Source organism: Panthera onca, chromosome F1, assembly GCF_046562875.1.
Source record: "Panthera onca isolate mPanOnc1 chromosome F1, mPanOnc1 haplotype 2, whole genome shotgun sequence".
NCBI lineage: Eukaryota > Metazoa > Chordata > Mammalia > Carnivora > Felidae > Panthera > Panthera onca.
The window spans coordinates 38399285-38424028 of NC_138355.1; the positions used below are offsets into that span (position 1 = coordinate 38399285).

Consider the following 24744-nt stretch of genomic DNA (forward strand, 5'->3'; position numbering starts at 1 on the left):
GCCTCTCTCCTCACGTCTGGCAGCCGCCCGCAATCCTGGGTGTTCCCTGGCTCACAGCTGCATCACTGCCGTCTCTGCCCCATCCTCACGTGGCCTTTTCTTGATGTGTCTGTCTGTGTCTTCACACGGCCTTTGTACAAGGACACCTGCCATTGGATTTAGCTCCCCCCCATCCTGTTTGGCCTCATCTTAATGAATTACACCCACAGAGTTCCCATTTCTAAATGAGGTCATATTTTAAGGTTCTAGGTAGACATAAATTTCAGAGGGACAATATTCAGCCCAGGCCTTGGGAGTAACAATCAACTGTGGGGTTAATGATAAACCAAATAGCAATGATCAGTGCCGAGCAATGACTCAGAGGACTACTTAACTGTTTCTGATGATTAAAAAAAAAAAAAAAATCTTCCTCAAGTTCCTGAATTATTTTGATTTTTTTTCCTTTAAAAAATCTATTAGGTAATAATGATTACACATTACTAAGGCCCAATAGTGGCCAAGAATCTGCTTACAGTAGTTGATTTTGGTTTGTAAAGCTATATATATACATATATACATACACATACACACTCGTATACACATACATATACATATACAAATACATACATATCGTTTGTCTAAGACTTTCCCAAGAGTCAAGACAGAACATTTGTCCTAAGAGCAGTAAATGAATCTGGTCCCCAAAGCAGAGAAACAAGTACAGTCCCCTCCTCACCGACCCCACAAGCTTCTCTGAAATAATGAACTCTACTAGGGAGTCTATATAAGAAACATAGTAAGAGATCGTCTTAGAAAGACCACATATCTAAGGGGCCACCAAAAGAAAAGATATAAAACAGACCAATGGCTCCTAGCTAGCTAGGGTGCTGAAATAGGAAGGGAAAGAAGATGGTCAAGCTCTTAGATTCCAGGAGTTCTGAGGGCTTGGTAAGCCTCTCCTAAGGCTGATAAAGAAATGGGCAGCCGACCCACCCTCACTGGAGTCAAAAGTCTTTGATTAAATGTGTGGAGGTGAATATTCTAAACTCCAGATTTTTGCTGATAAATCGCATTAAAATTCATCCAAAATTCTACATATTTGGGTTCTAACCTTAGAATACCAATAGAAGTGTGGCCATATTTAGGTAAGAAGTCTTACCATTTCTTATAGCAGAAGGCCATGAATAGGCTCACAGTAAAGGTTAACCTTCCCAAAGCCTTGCTCCTGTGGAGTGGCTCAGTCTGGGTCAGGCAAGCCTCTCGTCCAAGTTCTTGGAAAGTGGGAACCGCAGGGTGCCTGAGCCGGGTACCTCTACCTGAGTGGGCTCCTTGGTGAATCTAGCAGATGAGGGGATGCTCATGATCTGTCTTTGCGGAGAGTAGTGTTGAGTCCCGGGGAGGGCCGCTTAGGATCTCAACCCTCAGTCTGGAAAGGCCCAGGAGATGGCTGTTTCAGAGGTCAAACAGCCTCCAGGAGGTCAAACGAGGGTGATGTTACAACCAAGCACAATCCATAATGACAACTTTCCCCTTAACGGAGACAGCTAATCTCCACTGAACTCACACTATATTCCAGGCATCGTATCAAGCCCTTTGTGATGCTTACCTCAGGCAGTCTTCACGACAACCTTACGAGAAATATTTTTCTTACCCCATCTGTAACATAGGGAGGATAATAAAAACCCAAGTCATTATGGGGTCTAAATGAATTCACCTGAAGGACTTAGGACAGTTCCCAGTGTATCTGGTATTATTTATTGTATCCACTTTCCTGTCATCAGACTCTGAATTTTTTCCCATTGCGTTCCTCCCTTCTGGTCAAGCGTTAGCCCCAGAGGATGTTAGGCCACTGAGTCCCCTGCCTGTCAGTGGGCTTCAGCTTTTCATACCTTTTCCCAAGTGGGAACACCAGGGCAACACAGCCACCCTGTGAGTCAGAAAAGAGAAATAAAATTTGGTTGGTGAAAAAAGAGGGAGAAGAGAATGAAGACAGTAAACTCCTCCACTTAGCCAGGGTTCAGCCTTCCCTTGGGGACCCAGCCTACCCTGAGACCTTGGGGTAGAGACTGGAGGTAGAGACTGGATCGCCCAGGTCTGGGAGTTTTGATTCCTCAGATTTCAAGCGTTCACTTCCTACCCAGGAGTTCTGAGACCCCCCCCCCTCCCAATTCCCGCTCGTAACAACCCCAGTGTGATGTTACTAAGGGTTTCATCTGGGCCACCCGCGATGTGAAAATATCTCATTGCACACATTCCCAGCACTGCAGCCACAGCACATCCAGCCCACGTCTCCATAGACGCACGTGTGCACGCACACAGCATGTTCGCACTCACGAGCCACACACACACACCTACCCATCTTACTCCCACATTCTTACACCCACAGTCACACACACACCCACCACAGTCATTTATTCTCTCTCTCGCCAAGGCAGTCCCAGGTCTTGAGCCCAGCAGATGGCAGAGCCCGGCTGTGGGACAGCTGTGAGGAATTGGGACGAGCCCTCCAAGTGGGAAGGGTGGAGGCTGACCAGAACCGAGGCCTCTGGCAGTCACTCACTCTAACCAGAGGCCTGAGGCTGCCCCCCGACGCCTTGGCCCAGTTGGTGGTTGGAGGAAATCAGAACTGCAGCGGCCCTGCGCTGATGGAAACCCAGATAGGGGTGGGTAGGACAGGCTGCCCGCCCCCCCACACACTTCCTCTGCACCTGCCCTGAGCCTCGCGTTTGACTTCTCCTGCGGATGTTGTCGTTTTGTGTTTTGGAGAGCATGTGATCAGTCTGGTAAGAAAGGGGGTGGAAATGGCCTCAGTCCTCGGTGCCCCCGAGAGGCTGCAGCCCCTGGAAATGAGGATGTTGGCCAGGTGCCTACAATGTACCATCGGGAATGAAGCCCTGGGGATCCGCTGATTAAGTGACTGCTCCATGCTGCACCTCCACATTTAAAAGTCCTTCAAGCCCTTCCATGGCCATGGTTTCTGCTGGGCTTCATGTAAGCCCTGTGATGTAGGCAGGGCAGGGACCACCCCTATTTATTAATGAGGAAACTGAGGCCCGAAGCTAGGAAGCACCAAACCAGGACCAGAAGCCATGTCTTCGGACGGGAACCCAGAGCTCTTTCTGTGATACCTTGTGACTGATGGCCTCAGCATATCTCCCTTCTCCATCAGTCACTGGCCCTTTCCCATAGACCCTCGGGGGGCTTGGAGTCTAGCTCTGCCAGGCTGCTGTGACTTCAGACACTGTCACGTGATCGTCTGGCATGCCTCTGTGGCCACTGGGAGGTTGCCTGGGCCCCTGCCAGAGGGCAGCACCTTCAGGGGCAGAGCTGGGAGAGATGAAGGGTGGTTGATCTGAGGTTCTGGGCAAACTGTGGTTAATTAAGACTCCAGGAACAGTAACCTACAGGAGGGAATGCGAGGCTCATTGAGTCCCACCCTCCTTTTCTAGATAAGGAGATCTAGGCTCAGAGAAAGGGAGTGAATTCCTCAAAACCAATGGTTAGTATTCCCACATGGTAGGTGCACAAAATTATTTGCCAAGTAAATTCAAGGGCTACAACCAGTATCTTCTGACTTCAGGACAAAGTTTCTACCCATACAGTCCTCCTCAGATGGAGAAAATTGGTGACAAGTCTCTTTTATCCTGAAGACTGGGATAAGGCAAGTGACTCTGTCTCAGAAGTCAATGAATATTCATAATGCATGGGAGGCCCTTCCAAGAAAACATGCCCAAGGCTAAGAAATATCATGCCTGAGAGCTTCTAATAGCTTTTTGGAGCTACCTACCTAGAGGCCCTTTGAACCCTGGTGACCCATTCGTGCTCAACATAACATATTTTCTCAATTCCTAACTTCCGCTGTGGTTTGCTGGTATTTTCTTTTTTAGTCTAAAACTAGTTAGCAAACAAAACAAGTTGTCATTTCCTCATTTTCAAGTCTTGCTCCTCGTGGGGGCCAGAAATCTCTTTCAAGCTCCAGATTGTAAAGGGTTCCTGGGTGAGCAGTGGGTCCCTGTCCCCATCTCCAGGGGCTTTTGGATGGGACGTTGCTCTGGAAGGAGCCATGGACCTCTGGCTTTGGTCACTTTGCTTCCTGCCAGGTAAGTGCCCTGGGAAAACACCTTGGACATTTTATGAGGTTGAATTGTCCACAGGTAGGGGAGTTGCTGGCCATCTCTAGCCCTGATGTTCCTGGATGGATTTATTTGCAGATAATTACTCAGGGCAGGATAAGGATAGAGACCATGTGACGTTCTGGACGTCCTCCCCACTCTCTGTGAGTGCCCCGCTCTCCACTCCAGACACATCTCCTGTGAGGCTCAGGTGTTGACCCACTAGTGTTGAAGGCATTACCTCTCCTAGAAGTATTAGTTTGATAATATGGGATCATAAAGCAAGTGCCTCCAAATTTCTTTCTTCTTACCTCCACATTCTCTTTCTTTGGATCTCTTTCACTGCTGATTTTCAACTTTCAGCTTTAAACGAGGACTCCTTCATCAGTTCAGTAACCCTAATCCATTCCTCAAGTTTAATATCTTCAGCCCTGTCTTCTGAATCCCAATAACTGCCTTCTGGGAACCCCCACTTTAGTCTCCCACCAAGAGCTGAAATGCAACATACCTAGCACCATAATTCAAGTTCCTTTTTAGCCCTCATCCAAACAAGCTATTCTATCCATCTTAACTATCTCTGATATCAGGTGCAAATGCCAGAATGATTTTTTTACCACCTCTTACCACTTATTCCCACCCAGACTTTGATCCAATTAATGGCCAGTTCATGTAATTTCTGGATTAGCATGACCGGGATAAGCAGCCTCTACTAGAGAGGTAACAGAGGGAATGGAAAGGAACAGAACTCAAAGTCATCTCATAACTATCCCACTTCCTCCAAACTGACCCACTGGTGAATCCAGATTACTCTCTCTAATGCTTGACTCTAATCATAGGATCGCCCTTCCTAGAAACCTTCAATGGCTCCCACTGCCTACAAACTCCAACCTTGTGCTCCCCTTTTACCCTCTGAGCTTACCACACTCCCCTGTGCTTCCCTAACCTCCAGCCAAAGAGGACTCCTCCTTAAACATGTGCTGGACATTCCTGTCACCATGTTCTTACTCATGCCATTCCTTCTGCTGATAACATCCTTCCTCTCATCTCCACCTTTTATGAGCCCTTCAGAATTCACTTCAACCTCCACCTCCTTGTACGCTTTCCAGAACACTGTGTTCTGAATCCCAAGAGCTGACCTCATTCTGCCTTATATTGTGACTTGGCATGTATTCACTTTATTTTGTTGATTAATTGGTGAGCTCCTTGAAGGTCAAAATGATTTTTTATTCATATTTGCTTTATTTCTAATGGCTTGAATATGGAAGAAAGTCAAATATTTGTTGAGTCAAAGATTGAAACACCCTAAAAGTCCAAGGAAATGCAGTTTTAATGAAATGTCAGACTCTGTGAGAGGACTTATGTCAACACAGTGGATGGTTAACTAAACTTAGGCTTGAGAAGAAAGAGTGGTTCAGTGGGGGTAGAAGATCTCTAGGAGTTAAGGGTACTTGAACTGCAGCACTGTAGTCTGTCCTGAGCAATACCACTGTTCTAGCTGGGCCAGAGGGGTCCCTGCTCTGGATCCAGTCCATCTCCCTTTGTGCCCATCCTCAGAGAGTGAGGAGTTCACAGGCCCAAGGGGATTGTCCTCCTCAAGCCCACACTCATATCTCCTCTTCTAGACCTCGAGCTCCTTGTCCAGATGACTCTGGGCCCACTTTCAATGACCGTATAAGCCTCCATACTGGGTCTTCTATCCTAGAATTCTATCTTATTCTATAAAAGGATGTTTGGAATGGGATGGGCAGAGCTAATACATGAAACCTGGATTATCTGCTATATATGTACTAGGACTCTTGTGGTGTTGGCAGGAGTTGGGATGAGAAAAGAAGGGGCTATAGGACAGATGCTAGGAGTAGGAAACTTGGAGACATTCTTCCCACATAGAAATGTTTTATTTATTTTTATTTTTATTAAAATTTTTTTAATGTTTATTTATTTTTGAGAGACAGAAAGAGCATGAGGGGGAGCCGGGCAGAGAGAGAGGAAGACACAGAATCCAAAGCAGGCTCCAGGTTCTGAGCTGTCAGCAGAGAGCCTGACACGGGGATGAAACTCATGAACCATGAGATCATGACCTGGGCTAAAGTTGGACGCTTAACCTACTAAGCCACCCAGGTGCCCCCAACACAGAAATATTTCTGAGTGGACATCTAAGGTGTGTGAATTTGTCAAGATGGGTCATAGGACATACTTTACTCATCGGTTTATTATCTTGATTTATGATTTTAAAATATTTAGACATATGATATTGGGGTCTTTATTTGTATTTCTGCCCCAGGTTGTACAAATATTGGAATTGTCCTTGTTCCAAGAGCTCAGTGCATGGGGCACAAACCATAGACCACATGGCCCTAGGGGAAGTTCCACAATAAAGCAAAAATGTATTACATGATGTAGGCTTTTTCACCTTGACCCATAAAAGTAATAATACATATGCGTGATGTTGTGACCCAGTACACACACACACACACACACACATGCACACACACACACCCCTAAAATTTATTCTTGATTATTTAATATAATATGGGAATGAGTTTTGGGTTTCAGCAGTTGGGTGGATGCCGGTACTCTCTTCTGAAACAGGAAGAGCTTAGAACAGGTTTTGGAAGAGAAATCAAGAATTCTTTTTTTGTTCGTCTATTTGTTTTGCCATGGTAAGTTTGAAATACATCTTAGATATTCAAGTAGAGTCCAAGTGGCGATATCAGAAAGGTGATTCTAGAGTTTAGAGGTAAAAAAGACAAGACTAGAGATAAATGTTCTGGAAAAAACTACATACAGTTGGCATTACAAGCCATGGGAGTAAATGAACTAATGTGGGGAGAAGAAGGAAAGACTGAGAAGAGACCAGGCAGGCATAAGTACCAGACCTTAGGGCAATCCAATACTGAGAGGTGGATAGAGAAGGAGAGGAAAGTAAGGAGATTGAAAAGGAGCAGTCATTGTGAGTGTGGTGTTAGGGAAGCCACGAAAAGTAAGCATTTCAAGGTGGGAGGGCTCAGTTCCCTTACATGCTGCCAAGAGGGCAAGTAAATGAAGACAAAGACATCGAATGTGGAAGCTAGGAAATTTTTGCTGACCTTGACTAGCAGTTCTAGTGGAATGTTGGAGACACAATTCTGACAGGCATAGGTGGAAGAAGTGGGAGGTATGAAAGTGGATTCTGCGACCTTGATGACTCATTTGAGAAATAGAACAGAAGAGGGGTGGCATCTGAAGGGGAGGCAAAAGGTAGATGGAGGGTTTTTTCAATATGGCCAATATCAGAGCAAGTGTGTAAGCCATGGCAATGATAGCAAAGAAGAAACCAAATGACACGGCGAGGAGAGAGCGATCAGGGTGGAAGAGAAGTTCTAAAGAAGGTGAGCAGGTTGGACTCAGGACACAGGAAGAAGAACTGGCTTTGGGGAGGAGGGGGGACACTCTATTCATTGCGACAGGACAAAAAGCAGACAGTCTGCCTGGACACACATGTTGGTGTATGTGGGAGTAGGAAGTTGAGTAGAACGTTTCTCATCTTTTAAAAAAGTTCACACTCCATCTGGTAAACATAGAAGTCTCAGGGGCGCCTGGATGGCTCAGTCAGTTAAACGTCCGTCCCTTGGTTTGGGCTCAGGTCATGATCTCACGGTTCATGAGTTCGAGCCCTGCATTGGCCTCTGTGCTGGCAGTGTGGATCCTGCTTGGGATTCTCTCCCTGCCCCTCCCTCATGCTCTCTCCCTCAAAAATAAACACTAAAAAAAAGTTGCAGGCCAGCTTCCTTCTTCCAGAAAGAATTCTGCTGTGACGTGAGTTGCGAGGGTTCTCATCAGCCGGAAAACCACTGCTCAACAGAATCCGAAGTCCATCTTCAAGGCACCACCCCAGCCAAGGCCTTTGGAGCATTTACCATAATTTTCATCATGGAAATGATGTGTTTTTCTCCCATGTTCCAAACATATATATTTATATCTAACTATATATCGAGAGTGACCTTTTAAATCACCTATACCCCTGTCCTCTACCATCGCCACTGAAAATCAAGTCACCAAGTTAGACATTAATGTCACTTACTAAGTAGCCTCTCTAAAACGCCAATATTAAAGGGGTTGGGTCCCTTAGACACCTACTTCCACCCCTCCTTTTATTCCCCAGAATCATATGGAAACATAGTTATGTAGTTCAGAATTGCAAAAATTCAAGGGCACCTGGGAAGCTTATTTTAAAATGCAGATTCATAGGCCCCACCCTAGACAGATGTAATCACCATGCCAAAGGGTAAGATCAGGTCACCAGCATCCTACTAAGTTCCTCCAACATGCCTCATGTGCACACCGGGCATAAATTCGAAACCAGGAAATTACATCTATCTTTTCTCTCTTTGGGAAATCTGCTTTTCTAAACCCTGGTTGCGGGTTAGAAGCTACTGTGAACTCCAAGGAGAGCTGGGGTCTTGTCCTTTCATCTCACCAACTAGTGCTTCCTTGGGACCAGAGCTCAGAGTACCCAGCAGCTTTTCTTGTGCTTCATCTGTCCAGGGTTTAGACAATAAGGATGCCTTGCTTTGTCTCTTCTGGCTGCTTTAATAAAACATCATAGACAGTGTGGCTTAAACAATAGAGTTCATTTCTCACAGTTCTGGAGACTAGAAGCCCAAGATCAAGGTGCCGACAAATACTGTCCTTGGTAAGGGTCCTCTTCCTGGCTTACAGACAGCCACCATCTCCCTGGGTCCTTACATGGCTTCTTCTTGTGTACATGGAGAGAAGAGGGACACTAATCCCATTATGAGGGCTCTACTAACCTCATCTAACCCTAATTATTTCCCAAAGGACTCATCTCCTACTACCATCACATTGAAGGTTAGGGCTTCAACACACGAATACTAGGGGAACACAAACATGCAGCCCACCGCAGGGGATCTGGGTAAGCCAAGGGTTTACCAGAAGCTCATTCCTGAGCAGAGTGAGGTCACTCGAGGTGTCTGCATAGGTGATGACCTCCCTTTGCTCTATCTTGCTCCTGCCCATATTGTAGCATCTTGCTCTTGGGAAAGCAGCATTCGTGCCCCTTTCTGGCTGGGTTGGTCCGAAAATACATGCTCACTCTCAGATGCTGGGCTTTACACACAGGTGTGGGCTGTCTGGACACACAGGGTAATTCCCCCACTCCCTTGATTGGGTCTTTGTCTTTTGAATGGGTCACCCTTCCATTGCCATGTTCCAGTCATGAGGCTGCCTCACACACCTAGGTTTCCAGCAGATTTGAAACAGCATTGGATTATTTGTGTGCAAGTTTCCATGTTAGATATTACATGTTCTGGCTGGACCCTCCTCTTATCCCTACCATGTTAACACCAGTTACACTCTTAGACTTGAACACACTCCTGTAAACGTTCCCCCTTCCAGCCCCTATCCCCCATTCTCATACTCCCATGGTTGTTTCTACCTCTTCACTGGTGTCCACACTCTCTGCTCCCTCCGGAATGTCCTCTTCAGCTCTCTCTGCTTGTCCAGAAACCTCAAGCCCTGCTTCTTTCTTTGACTTTCCTTATCTTACTAAACTCCTGGGAGCTATTCTTAATGTGTGGTCAGGGGATGAATTTCAAGAAGTCTGTCAACTTCTCTCCATGAACATGCCATGTTCTCTCTCATATCCCAGCCTCTTTGAGGACTGTGCTCATTGCCTGGAAGAGTCTTTTCTTCTTCTACCCAAGTTCCCTGGCCCCACTCCAACACACATACTTCACCCTCTGCCCCTCTTTCCAGAAATATGCAGACACTTATTGGGACCCATTTAGTTGATAATTAATCATATTTGGACTTACCCTCTTTTCCCATCTGACTCAACTGTGTTAGATCTGCCTTCTCTCAGCCAAAGCATAAACTTTTATTGTATTGTATTGTATTGTATTGTATTGTATTGTATTGTATTCTGTTCTATTCTATTCCTCCCTGCTCCCACCCTCCCCAACAAACATACAATGTGTATACACCTGTGCACATGTGCACACACACACACACCCTTGCATTCCATCTGCGTTCCCTCATTCAATGAAGACCATCATTCTCTCAGTTGCCCTCCACACTCAGTCTTTCAGGTCACAACTTAGACATCACTTCTTCCAGAAACCCTGCCTCAAACTACACCATCCCTTGGCAGCAGCCTGGATCCAGTTTCTCTGATCACTGCTTCCAAGCCTCCCTGCATATCTCTGTTGTGGGGTGTATCGCATGACTCTGTAGTGAGTGTCCATTTGTACTGCCCACTAAATGATTCATTCTGTGCAGGGAGGGATGCCAGCCATCTTCCTGCCACATAAAAGGCATTCAACAAATGCTTTAAAAAAAATGATTTAACAAACAAAACTGAGGGTGAGCAGTCGTTTTGGCTGAATGGATCTGAGCAAAACAAAACTAGACAGGAAAGCTGTTGCAGCAAAATCGCACTGTGCCTCCCAACACCGCCCTGAAATCAGTTGGGTGCTATGTGCTGATTGGGGTTGCTATGGCATATCATCTCTCCTCGGCGTGGGACAGAAGTTTTGATAGTAGTTTTGACTTCTTAGGGGTTTGGTAACTGAGATCTTAGGGGTTTGGGTTCGAATGAGGGTGAGGGTTATGTTAAGGTTTGGGCTGAGAGAGGTCCAGCTGGGAGTCAGGCTTGGGCAAAGGGCTAGGGAAGAACATGGAGCCAGACTGAGGATGTACATAGGGTTAGGGATAGGAGGAGGTTGAGGATGAGGCTAGGGCTAGAGATCAGGAGAAGGTCGAGGCTAAGGTGATCTGAGGCTTGGGCTGATGATGGGGATAAGGCTGAAGCTAGAGAGATGAGTGTGAGACTGGGCCGGGGCCTGGGTTGGAAATAGGGCTGGAGTTGGGGATGTGGTTGGAAATGGGGCTTCCTGTACATTAACTCCCTCTCCCTGCAGTGGCTGGGGCTCTGAGGAACCTCCCAGAAGTAAAGCTGGAGGGAATTCTGGGTAGCTCCATTACCATTGAGTGCCCACTTCCTCAAAAGCATGTGAGGTTGTATCTGTGCCGGGAAGTGGCTGAATCTGGAGTATGTTCCACCGTCGTGTCCAGCAAGAATTTCGTCAAGGAAGAATACAAGCACCGAGTCACCCTGAAGCCATATCCAGATCAGAATGTGTTCCTAGTGGAGGTGACAGAGCTGACCAAGAGTGACAGCGGAGTCTATGCCTGTGGGACAGGCATGAAAACAGACCGGGGCAAGACCCAGCAGGTCACCCTGAGTGTCCACAGTGGTAGGTGCCCCCCCCCCCCCAAGGAGGCTCAGTGCACCTAGCAAATGTCACCACCCGGGAAGGCTGGGAGAACCACTGAACTACAGTAGTCCTACAGACTGTCATGCTATTACCATGCTAGCCAGTCCAAAGATAATTGGGATTTGCATAGTTGAAACCTCATACAGTGAATTAACTTCACAGTCCCCCAAATTTCCGACCCAAATCATTTGAAAGGAACAAATAAACGCTCTCCTTGCATTGTATTCTATCCGCACTACCCAAGGTCTGAGGGGAATGAGGGTTTAAGGTACAGGAGAGGCTCTGAGATGGGAGGAAATTGGAAGCAAAAGGACATAACTGCCTTACATAGCTGTCCCATGAGACATAGCAGGGATAACTATCAAGGAAAGACAGTCATTTTTCAAGTCACATTTGTAGGTCAAACTTGGTATTTTATGATATGAGCCTTTCCATATGTCTCCCAAATCCCACCTTTCTCCATTCCTCTACTGACTTCTTAACTCCTATGCAACCACTAATTCAACAGCCATTCTAAAATCCCAGTGGCCACTGAGCAAGGGTGAAAGAGCATTTCTTTCAGGGAAGTCTCCAGCCCATTCTTTTTCTGCTCTTCCTGGTGGACTCTGGCCTCATCCTCCCACTGCCATCCACCCTGGCTGAGTCAGCTTCAACTCATACCAACATCCCTTCCTGGGGTCTCAGTCTCCTCCGAGAGCCCCCCCACCCCAGTGTATTTATTCCCTTTGCCTCGATAGAGTATGACCCATTCTGGGAAGATGAGCTGATGCCTGAGCCTCCAAGATGGTTTCATAAATTTTTACATAGACCGATGCCCCCTTGGTTCCAGATGCCTGCACATGCCGATTCTCTTGAATTCATACCTAAAGGTCAGTTCACCAAAGCTGAGGTAGGAGAGGTGGGGGCGATGATGTGGGGGCATTGTGACAGTGGAGGGGGGAATATGTGTTCAGTTCATGGAATGGTTGGCAAAGCACAGCTGAGTCTCAGATGTGTATTTCCCTGTCTTGGGAGACGGTACTTCCCGGAGATTAGCATCCTATGTCTTTCAAGCCCATCCCAAAGCCTGGGCACTTGGCACGAATTGCAGAACTTACACATCACCACCAGGTGGCACCACAAGTAATGCTCCATTCACAAAACCCACTTCTTTTATGAATGACTTGGGGAACCAAGACTGGGCAGATCTTTTCCAGCCAGAGATGGTCATGCCTCCTGTTCCCCACAGGGCTGTCTTCATTTTCTGGCATACAGTGATTTTAACAACTCTCTTTTGCAATAAAAAGTCGGATGATTATACTAATGGTACTTTTACATTTCCATACCTTTTTCTTGTTTTAAATGCATCTTTAACATGCAATTATCTACATCATATCTTCACATCTATCTTATGAGGTAGATACATCAATTGAACATTGTGACACTACAGAACTTTTCTGGGTGCCAAGAGGGATCGTTTAACTGAGCATATCTTATACCCAAGGTTGTGGGATGGAAGAGACCAGGCAAGCACACAACTACAGCATAAAGCAGAGTGGGGAGGGAACTGCAAACAGGCCTTTTCCCACGATCAGAGGAGAGCAAGCTCTTCTGCCTGGAAAGTCAGGGAAGGCTTCCTGGAGGAAATGACATTTGAGGCAAATATACATAGAAGGTACTAGGTGGAGAGGCCATGCTAAGAAGGCATTTCAGGCCATGAGGACTGCAATAGAGGGAGTCCAGGGGAAAGGAGAGTGTGTTCAAGAAAGAGAGGGTGACCCCATCCTACTGGTGACTAGAATGTATATATGGAAGGTCACTCTTTCCCGCCATCTCCTGCAGCTACCCCACCAGCTCAAAGGACTGAGGCTCCTCCAGCAACCCACCCCTCCCCCACCACCCGAATCTCTCACCACCTTCGAGTTTCCAGAGCATCTTCAGTAGCAGTTACCAAGCCCCCAACCTTCCTGCCATCTACCACAACCTCAAAGACCTCAACTCCGGGGGTGCTTCGTAGGCTCCAGACGGCCAGCTACAACTACCACAGCAGGCTTCACAGGCAGAGGTAAGTAAGAGGTCTCCACCATCCAGGATGGGCTAGAGGTCAGGCAAAGTAGCCTAGAGTTAGGAGATCCATTGAAATCTTCCTGCAGTGTCCACCAACAGAGACCCTTCTTGTGTCTAGCCTACCTATGAGTGTAGCGCATTAACTTATTAGTCCAATAACAAGAACGCACTTCTCAATGCCCCAGCAGGACACCCTGTAGAGATGAGACCCAAATCTTTTAGTCACTCAGCGTTCATTCAAATCTATTTTGATGGGGAACTAAATAAGAATAAAATTAACAATAAAACTGTTAACTACTAAATTTAGCTTCACTGTTTTACTTTTTCAGTGTGGCTTCTAGAGTATTTAAAATTACATATGTGACCACACTGTATTTCTATAGGACAGCGCGGGTCTAAAGCCTGGGGAGCACCTAGGAAAGTGCGACGATGGACCACTAGGGGGCAGCATTAGAGCAGACGCCAAAGAAAACCTATAATAATTGGAATTATTTTGCCTAACCAAAGACAAACATGTTAGTGAGAAAAGGGACCTCCAGCATCATTTGGGTTTTACAGATGAGGCAACTGAAGTCATGAGAACGTTGTGGTTTGAAATAGAACCAGGACTCCTGATTCCTGGCTCAGTAAACTACACCAGCCTACCAGTGGAGAATGCAAGTCAATTCAACCAACATTCTCTTAGTTTCTACCATGTGTTGGACATTGAAAATGTAAGAAAGATGAAAACATGCAATATCCAGGTCTTATCTTACTAACTAATACAAGTCTGACTGTGAAAAGGGTTGTAACCAATATAAACACAAGAATTGAGGACAGACAGAAAAAGTTGATTCTAGTTTGCCATGACTGGAGAAAAAAAGAGAACTTATGTGTTGACCCTTTAAGGAAAGTAAGGTTTCAATTTGTAGAGGAAACGGAGGAAAGACCTTATAAGCAAGAGGGAGCATTATGAGAACAGTGTCTCTTCCACTTAAAAGAAATTTAACTCATTTAGTATTTGCAATAATCTTGTGAGGAAACAGAGGTGCAAAAGCTTAGAAGGGAACTGACATTTACTAACTGCTGCTTAGACCAGGTGTTCTAACTTCTTTATATCTACAATTTTGTTTCAGCCTTAAACACTTCTGTGAAATAGGCTTTACTGTGCCCATTTCCCAGGACATGGGAGGCTCAGAGAGGTTGGGAGACTGGTTCAAGATCACACAGCCAGTGGAAAGCTGAACCTGAATTTGAATCCAAATTTCTTGACTCCATAGACAAGACTCTTTGGGGCAGATGGCGGGGCGGGGGGCGGGGGGGGTGTTAAAAAAAAGGGACAAACCTGTGAGACATCTCCCCAAAAGTTGGCTACTGAGGAGCGCTGCCTTAAACCTCTCTCCCTCCCAGACTCCCAGACTTCTACTGTCTCTCTCCCTCTCCTTCCTCAGAGCCTTCCACCAAGGCCCGGTGTCTGGGATGGAAGACCAAGGATTTCACATCCTGGTGCCCACCGCCCTGAGCCTCATCCTGCTGACGCTTGTTGGACTGTTGGTGAAAAGGGCCATTCAAAGGAGGAAAGGTGAGCGGCTCGGGGCTCGGTTAGGGCGAGGTGAGCTTCCCGAAGGGGCCTGAGCTTCAGACTCCACTGGAACCCCGCCCCCTACGCACCGCCCCCCCCCCCCCCCACCCGGCCTGGAAACGCAGGAGCTTTAGTTGAGCAGCCAGGGACGTGAGGAATGTGGGATGAGGGGTCAATGTCTGGAAATGAGAACGAGGAGGGTGGCTTGGGCCCTTTGGTCTTCAGTGGGGGACAAGGCTGTGCCCAAGCACTCAGAGCATCTCCGCGTCAGACACGGCCAAGCACCGCAGAGAGAGACCGCCTTTAATTTCCTGAGACCCGAGGGCCGGGAGGGGTGGCCACGGGCCTCTGACGCCTTTCTCCTCTTTCCCCGCGGCTCTGCCGGGCAGCCCTCTCCAGGCGGGTCCGCCGAGTGGCGGTGAGGATGCGCGCCCTGGAGGCGTCCCAGCGGCCCCCGCAGCAGCGGCGCCGCGCGTCGCAGCCGCCACGCTCCCAGAATATCTACAGCGCCTGCCCGCGGCGTGCTCGGGCGGCGGACGCTGCAGGTGAGCCGGCGGCTGGGCGAGCTGGGGACGGCGACCGCCGGGTGGGGCAGGTGCCGAGCAGAGCGAGACCCGCGGGCGCGGTGCAGCGGCGGAAACCGCCCAGATGCCGAGTTTGCGCCCGAGCGCCGCGCCTCCGGGAACGCCCCACGCCCGGGGTTTCCGGCGGGCCTGGGGGCGGGGCGGGGCGGGGGCGGGCCGGACCCGCGGCCACGCCCTCACCTCTGTCTCCCCGGGTCTAGGTGAGAGGGAGGCTCCTCTCGCAGGCCCTGGAGCGTCAGCACCCCCGGCCGCGCCGCAGGTAAGCTCCGCCCCCCACCCCTGATTGGTAGCCGCTGCCCTGAGGGCGGCCCCAGACCCGGGTCTGGCCCGGGGAGGAGGAGGGGGGCGGTTCCTCGAGCTGCCTGTTAGCTGAAGGGCATGGCTTTCCCAGCAGCTCCTGGGCCCCCAGTCTGGGAAGATTTTCGTCCTTTGGTGGTGTGAGTAGACTGACTGCCCGCCCAACAACGGTCGTGGACTTCATTACCTGGCTTATCTAGCCAAGCATGACCGTGGGGGTATAAATGGATGCTTAGTAGAGGCGACAGATGGCAATTCCTGCAGAGGAGGGCTTTGGGGTGGAAGAGCTCCGATTTCCAGGAGGTCTTAAGGGAGTGGGATCTACCCAGTTTTACCTTAATATGAGGGAGAGCTTTCTAGTAAACTCTCTAGGGTGAGAGGAGGTAGTTTGCGCATCACTGGAGGCAGGAAGCCTGGCCTCGAGGATGACTTGGCAGATGTCAAGACGTACATAGGGTTCAACCCTTGGGTGAGGAGGATTCCTGTGGAAATCTAGGAAGGGACGTAGGGAACTGCTGTTTTCTATTGATGGCCATTGGCAGATGGGTAAAAGGTGTTTAAACTGTCTATTCATCTTTGTTTATCCAAATTAAGAAGAGAAAATATTTTCTTCTCTGGAGTAGCCCGTAGTAGTCAAAAATACTACTGCCTCAGGAACCAGGAAAAAAATAAGTGTGGCAAATGTTCCTGTTTTAATTAGGGTGTAGACTAAGCCAATGCAACAGACCCTAACCCACAGGGCTCGCAAGATGGAAGGCTATTTTCCTCCCACATTAAGGCAGGGGCCAGGAAGAGGTGGCCAGAGCCACCAGGTCATCCATCTTCTGTCTTGTTGCTCTGCCCTCCTCTGGAGTCTTGACTGGTCCGTAGTCAATGCTCAATCACCAGCATTATGTCTACATTCCAGCCCATAGGAGGCAGAAAGAGAAAGGTGCTTCCCTAAGACCATGACCCTGAGGTTCCACACATCACTTCCAGTCATATCCCATTGGGCATAACTTAGTCATGTAGCCACACCTGTCTTCAAGGGAGACCGAGAAATAGAGTCCCTAATTGAGCAATTGTGTGCTTTGCTAAGAAGGGACAGTGATACCCAGCAACAAGCAACTGCTCTGCCACAGTTACCTCTAGCTTCTTGCCCTTGCCCTTGCCCTTGCCCTTACCCACTCCTAGAGAAGGTTCGCAGTAGTTTAGGTATGATCCAGCAGCACCCATCTTCCCTTACATTAGCCCTTTTCCTTGAACTTCCCTGTGGCCACACACACCCTCACCTGGGCCTGTATTTTGCTCAAATCGTATCCTTCCTCCCTGCTTGGGACTCTCAGTCCCACTCTTAGGGACAAAATCTTGACCAAACAAGTCCACAACGAGGTGTGTAGGGTTAATGGCTCACTATTTCAGCTTTCAGAAGGAGTATCTTAATTTTTCAAGCAGAATAAATTAATCTCGAACGGTGAACTGTAACACGCCTTAGGAGACAAATTTTTGAAGCACACTGCAGCTCATTCCCTCTCTGGTAAAGTACACAAAGTTATAGTTCCTTCCCATTAGAACTTCCTGGGCACCTCCTATGTTCATGGGGCCGGACTCCTGGTTCTAGGACTTGTATTGCAATAGGTGACTCCCCCTACTGAAGCCTTCGTGGGTGGATGCTACAATAATGGCACAGTGCGGGGTCATGGCACAACCCTGTCCTCCCAAGAACTGACCCATCCTGAAAGCAGAGGATCCTGAAGTTTCTGTCTGGGGAAGAGGAGCAGCACTGTGCCCAGGTGGCACGCTTCCTTCTTCCTCTTCAGTACCCAGCCCTTTCCTGGAATGCACTGTTAGGCCACATCACGGCTCCTCCGAGTCCTTACGGAGCTGCAGGGGATGACTCACCCTACTCTTGAATAACTCCCTAAGAAGATGCATATTTATTCCACAAGTCACACCGTCTAATCCTAGAAGGGAAACTCCTCTGGCAGCTGAGTCTCCTTCAGCCCCAGGCTTAACCGTGTGATTTTAGCCTGAGCCCCATTTAAGGCATTTCTTGCCCATATCAGAGCTAAGTGTTTTCCAGCCACCTGAGGTGAGACGCCACCCTGAAACTCCCCAAGGTTAAGCCACTTGGCGAAGCTCAGCCACTTCTGTGTCTTTGTCTTTGAGAAATCAGCAACCATGTACATACTCCGCCCCCCTCCCCCCCCCAAAATTGCCCACTGTGGAAATCTGTCTGGAGAGATACCAAAATCACCCTACCCAGATTCAGTGATGCTTCTTTGGTTGTTCCCAGGTAATGGAAACTCTCTGGCTCCATGCCCCATCTCTGAAGACCAGCTGTGAATATGTGAGCCTCTACTACAAGCCTGTTGCCAAAGCAGAGGACACTGATTCAGATGACTATGTCAATATTCCCTGCCTGACTCACCTGTCCCACTGTCCCCCTGGGCCCAGACCTTGGTGCCAATGAGTCTTGTCTATCTGCTGGTTTCCAATACCTCCTCTGTTTTTGGAGCCCTTATTACCTCCCACACTAACCTTAAGTCTTGTTCCTGTCTCTCCTGAACATAGCTCTGTACCCCCTCCTGTTTCTTCTTGCACACCTCTACAGCCCTCTGTGGTTTTCAGGTAGGCTCTGGGCAGGCAGAGTATTTGTCCCTGTGCTACCTGCTTCCCTTCCAAGCCAACGGGATTTGCAGAGTGTCTTTGATCACAGGGTCTTTGCTGCCCTGGGTCTAGACACATGGCATCAGACTGGAGGATAGACATAAGTGTTGCTTCGGGGGACTTGCTCAGTCTTGGGCCTCATACCAGTCAAAGGCCCCCAGACCGCCTCATGAGGGCATGCCTCAGGTCTGTGAGCTAGGAAGGGGCCTGGTATGAAATGCCCCTGGCAACATCTTTGCCCTGATCATAGGGCTGGCTCTTACTAGTGAGCTTCTATTCATCTTGAGTCCTATGATAAGGACATTTCATTTTGAGATGACAATAAAGGGTTATAAATTTTCAGAACCATGCTTGTGTTAGTGACTATCCACCTATCTATCCATCTATCTATGTATCTATCCATCTATCTATCTATCTATCTATCTATCCATCCATCCACCCACCCACCCATCCATCCATCCATCCATCTACCTACCTACCTACCTACCTACCTACCTACCTATCTATCCTCTTTACTGTCTCCCTCCTTTGATGCCCATAAGTACCCTGATCAGTGTCTTTCCTCTTTTGAAAATAGGATAGTTTGTGTCATCATCTCCTTATCTTTCTTCCATGGCCTAGCACTGATATCTGTGCACTTTCTTTAGTGCCAGGCTAGTTTGGCCATCCCAAACCATTACATCTCTCTGCTTTCAGAAACGCACCTCATTTCTTTGCCAGGTAGCTTATAGCAAGGTGGGTCAGGAGAGTGGATTCTTAAGGGGCCAGGCTCTGTGTAATAGCACTTAATGTCGTGAAAGAAGACATATCTCCCCTCCTATATATCCTTTCTCCTAAGTTTTTCTGGCAAGGGCATAGGCAGACATTGTATCTTTGGATTAAAGTCCACTACAAAGTTCAGCTAGGGTTTGAGGCTAGAGAACACACAGTCTTGCTATTAAGAAGAGCTTTCCTGGATGCATAACACAGCCTCACCGGGCACTTGCCCACAGTTAGAAAGAAGAGGCTGCTAGAATTGAGTTCCCTGCTTTTTAATCAACAGGGATTGTCATCAAAGATTGGGCAGTATATTCAGGTGTGATGACGCCATCAGCATCTAAGCAAGGTCAGCTTGATAATGGCACCCTCTCAAGCGGTGGATAAGAATGAGTAGGATATGGAAGGAGGGTCCCCAAAGAGAAGGGATGGGTGGGGGTGACATTGGGAGAACTGAAATGTTTAGGGAGAGCCTACTTTGTGCGGGGCACTTAGCCTGCCTTATATCTTTCATCATTGACATTTCAAACCGGTGCTCCTCACCACTCCCCAGTGTTGTGTTTCTGCAGATTTCATGACAATATGATTTCCAGGGTGTCTGGGTGGCTCAGCTGGTTAAACCTGCAATTTCAGCTCAGGTCATGATCTCAAGGTTTGTGTGTTTGAACTCTGCTGTATCAGCACAGAGCCCCTGCGAATCCTCTGTCTCCCTCTCTCTCTGCCCCTCTCTCTCCCCCATGTGCACACACACACACACACACACACACACTCTGTCTCTCTTTCTCAAAAATAAAGAAACATTTAAAAAAATATATGATTTCCATGCCTTGAAGTTCAACTTCATATCCCAGCTCCCCCCATTGCTCCTCAACAATTCAAAGACAGACAAAATATCTAGTTTATTAAGCATTTACTGAGCACTCATCTACTGCCCCACAGTGTCAAGGATCGTGGGGGATAAAAAACAAGCATAGGACACAGTCCTTGCTGCCTACACAGAACTTACAGTCTGACAAATAAATATGACATCAGTTAAAACACTGACTGGAATTAAATAGAGTTGTAATAAATATAGGAGTCTACTTTGTAGATTACTCATAGCATCCAAGGGAACCTTCCATGGCTATCTTTGGGGCCGCTTAAAGAATGAAGTATTTGAAGATAAGCCCGGCCAAGAATGCAACCCGTCATCAAGGACATGATGTGCCCAGAGAATATTATCACATGAAGGGACATGGAACGTTGGAAATGACATGGAGAACAAGGCGCCTTCCTGGTCTCAGCATTCAGAGCTGGTAGAATTTTTCCATCCAGGTCAAGAGAATGTCCACTTCTCCAAAGGCTTTGGTCTGGGCTGCTTCTATGTCCAACTAAAGAGAAAGGACATTGGAAGATCTACCACATTAGCCACAAGAATAAATTTCTTTCCCACACACCACTCCTGGAGCTGGCCTGACCCCGAGTCATGGGCTGTATCACCTTTGGGATAGCCTCTGCTGAGCTCACTCCCTGCCCCGTCATTTATTCCTTGGCAGGGGTGGGGTGGGGGAGGCAGTGAGTACCAACGGACCAGTGCGTAGCAATGGGTAAGGAATGAGGGAGAAACACTGGAGTTCCTGATAATAAGAACTCTAGAACCCCAGTGCGGGACGGATCTCAATACCCTCCTGAGTCTAACTGCAGATGAAGAAACTGAGGCCCTGGTGGCCCCTTTCCTCTGTATGTTATTCCTCTTCACCATTTATTTTTAGGCTGATATATCTGTTCCTCAAAAAAGTGATCAAAATCATATTTTGGGAGCAGGGGTCTGGGGATGAAATTTGGATTTTCTTTCTAGTCTTTATTTGGGAGACAGGAATAGATTTTCCCATGCCTTTTTTTTTTTTTTCCCTCACAAACTAGAACTTTGGAGCATTATGGAAAATACTGGAGATTGGAAGTCTGTGTTTGGGGGGGTAGGGGGCCTCCTTCCGACTCCAATTGCCTAGCTCAGGCATTCATAAAACGCACAGGGAGAGTCCTTGATAATGAAATCATCTTGTAGGGTGATAGAAAATCATGTTAACGTGACAAGTGGCACAAACATGGACCATGCAGCTTGTGGAGCTTGGGCAAAGTACGTGATAACTAATGCAAATACGCCTGTGCTTGTGCTAAATTAGGTAGATTTCGGGCACGGCGGGTGGAGACACCTGCAGTGAATTCCGCATTAGGCCTCTGAGGCACCCTCGTGTGACGGTTCTGTCTAGTCTATTCGTGGATAGGCAGGCTCTCAAATTCTGGCATCGCTTACCTGTTTAAACGCTCTCTGGAACAGCAGAAACCGCCTGCGTGCACTGTCACTGACAGAAAACATCTCATTTTCCTGCTAAATAATAGAAAACAAATTGTGTCAAGTTCAAGTGTTGGATAGCAGCAGAGGCAAGCCCCTCCCACTCCTTCCCAGTGATGCCAGAGGGGTTCCCAAGGCAGGCCCTGAGCCCCACATTCTCAAGGTAGCCACGCCACTGCCGAACTCCCACCCGTGGTGGGGGCTGACTCCTCTCTTTTGCACGGCCATCTTGCCATGTAGGGCATCTTGCATGTAGGGCATCTACATTTTATAGGTAAGAAAAGTGAAACTCAGGGAGGTTGACTTCTTCGCAAAGAGTCATCCAGCTGGTTAGAAGCAGATCTGAACTGGAACCCAGAACTAGTAGTATCCAGAGCCTGCACCCTTTTCCACCACAGCACTCAATCCCTGTTAAGGAATAAACAGGACTAGGTGCGGGGAGGGAGGGGCGCCTGGGTGGCTCAATCAGATAAGTGTCTGCCTTTGGCTCAGGTTATGATCTCACGGGTCTGTGAGTTTGAGCCCCGCATCAGGCTCTGTGCTGACAGCTCAGAGCCTGGATCCTCCTTCGGATTCTGTGTCTTCTTCTCTGTCTGCTTCTCCCCTGCTCTCTCTCTCTCTCAAAAATAAATAAACATTTAAAAATAAAAAAAAAAAAGAAAGATGAGGGGAGGAAGGGCATCATTTCCTCTGGGCACCGGGTCCCAGCTTTGTTCTACTCACACTGGGCTGTAGTTTTGACACGATGACAACGAAGTTGTTGGCCAGAGTGGAGAATGACTTCCGGACCCTGAAGTCAGCTGCCTTATCCTGGTAGTTTTTGAAAACGGTATTCAAGTAGAACTTCAGCAGGGCACGGATAAGGTAACAGCTCTCAGCGTTCTGGGGAGGGTCTCAGTCACGAAGAGCCCTCTGCACACACCCCGCCCCACCCCCCACCCCGGGCCCTGGATGCACAACCCACGTGCCACATGAGGCAAGGTAAGCACAGAGAGAAAGAGATCTTCTAGGAGATGTTAGTAAACATTAGATCTGAAGGAGTCTTCGGGGGCATGCAGAGTGGTGCCTTTGATTTACAGCAGGAACCACAGACCCAGACCTAGGTCCCAGGACCGCTGACTCCCCATCTGGTTAATATTCTTTCCTCTACACCACATGGCCTCTCTAATGCTGTAGGGGGGAGTGATGGACCCTGAAAGACACGTGGTGGTTCAGTGTTGAGAGTCCAGGGAAAGGACTGGAAAGACAAGTGAGAAAACAAAACTGACACCCTGGAACACGGGAATTGCACTCCAGCTCCCGTGAGCTCCAGAGTGGAGCTCAACACCTCGCAGGGATCAGGACTCAGTACATGTGCTCATTGACCGCCCAGTCGGGTGAGGGAAAGAAAGTGGGGGAGAAGGATGGGAACCAAAGAGACCTAAGTGGACGCCCAGGCAGAAGAGAAGTTTCTGTCAGCCTCCCCTAGACCACCCCTCACCACTACCTATAGAAGACAAGTCATGAGACAGAGGCATCGTCTTTCCCCAGCGTCTGATTACCGAGACGTTATGCAGAACCTCCTTCCGTAGTAGCCGGACATTCGTGATGTTATCCTTAGCTTGCTTTGGGAATAGAAAGAAAAGATGTGTCCAGCTTCGGGGGCAGCACAGACACCAACCTTGCGAATGCACGCTGACCCCCCAAATCTATCCAGTCTGAAATCTCAGAGGCCAGAAGGACCACGGGAGGACCGAAGAAGGGCTGTGCTGAGTTGGCCCCTGGGGTGAGGGTACAAATTTCTAGCCACAAAAATCACTATACTTAATCCCCGGGGCAGATGGAATCCCAGGAGCTCTCACAGCCCAGGAACCTGTTGGATTCCTTTGGTCAGGAAGAAATAAGCCTCTTTGGTTTATGAATGACTTAGGGGCAGGGTTTTGCCTCCATATTCCATAGGGGTTGGCATGGGTGGGGGCTGCACCTTCGAGCTGCCTCTTGCCCTTGGAGCTTCCTCTGAAGCCCCGCCTCCCGCTCCAGATCTTGGATTATAGTCAAATCATCCTTGCGAGAAAGGAGTTTTAGAGCTCATCTTCCCGCCTCCTCAATGTGCAAACAAGGAACCTGATGGGGGAGGGGCACTGTGCCCAGTTTCAAGGTCAAGATCACACCTAGATGTTCTGTCCCCAGTCCTCACTCTCCCCTCCCCCAGGCTGCCTCATGGAGCTCCCTCTTTCTACCTGGAATCCAAAACATTGTTTAAGGAGCACATTTGCCAGTGTGAGTACTGGGTCACTTTTGGGACTTGGTGAAATTCACAGTCACATTTCACAAGCCGCCCCCTCCCGTCTCAGCATTTGCCATTCTTTCTACCTTTAACCAAAGCCTTGGCAGGTGGGAACAGACTAGCAGGAGACTGGCAGATAAAAACTTCAGTGGGTCTCAAAGAATTTCCCACGACTGCTGGTTGGTGAAGTCCCCTGTCCCCCTGGGCCGTAGATGACGCCCAGGTGAATCAGGATCCCTTCTCTATCCCCCTTGGGCTGTGTTTATTTTCCTAGACACTGACCACATCTTTCTGAGCCTCTGTTTCCTTATGTGCAAGAGCGAATGTGGGCTTGTGATGCATCTGACTTTGAGTTATCATATAGGAAAATAATAAGTGAGTTACAGAGGGCTCCATAGTCATAAGATATCGTCCGGCGCTCACGGCAACCCCTGTGGCTGGGTCCAGAACAACACTTCACTCACCACAATGTCCTTCATGGCCCAGAAGGCCTCCCACAGTTCCTGGAGGACGACTCCCTCCACCCGGCAGGGTCCGAATTGGAACTCTTGGCCCTGGATGCCTGGCCCCTGGCTCCAAAGATGTAGGATCAGACTCAGGCAGAGGAGGGAAGTCCCCAGCACTGGAAAGCCCATCTGCAGGGAAGGAAGGACCAGGTGTGGATCCTGCTGGAAGAAAGGGAGGCATCCCACTGAGGAAGGACTTCTGCCCAGCAGCGGCATTCCCAGAGTAATGCCCCTTGGCTCTACCTTAGCCAGCTTCGGGGACACACAGATGTGAAATCTGAGACCAGGGTAAGTTCCTAGTGTTAGAATATTCTAAGCATGGAGCCTTGCTGTGCGCTGGGGTGGGGCGAGGGTCTTTCTGTCCCTCCATCTCGTACCCTCT

The 24744-nt window shown here is 48.4% G+C and overlaps 2 protein-coding genes across 2 annotated transcripts; one reads left to right on the forward strand and one right to left on the reverse strand.

Moving 5' to 3' along the window:
* Nucleotides 1–3905: 3905 nt before the first annotated feature.
* FCMR (Fc mu receptor) lies at nt 3906–22186 on the forward strand. Its single transcript, XM_060644002.3, has 8 exons — nt 3906–4079; nt 11009–11344; nt 12103–12234; nt 13187–13409; nt 14842–14972; nt 15362–15517; nt 15757–15815; nt 18129–22186. The coding sequence occupies exons 1-8, from the start codon at nt 4043–4045 to the stop codon at nt 18303–18305; spliced, it is 1251 nt and encodes a 416-aa protein (XP_060499985.1). The 5' UTR covers nt 3906–4042; the 3' UTR covers nt 18306–22186.
* On the reverse strand, nt 20545–24744 carry IL24 (interleukin 24). Its single transcript, XM_078441206.1, has 4 exons — nt 24321–24744; nt 23132–23194; nt 21552–21626; nt 20545–20628 (listed from the first exon to the last, which is right to left on the reverse strand). The coding sequence occupies exons 1-4, from the start codon at nt 24576–24578 to the stop codon at nt 20545–20547; spliced, it is 480 nt and encodes a 159-aa protein (XP_078297332.1). The 5' UTR covers nt 24579–24744.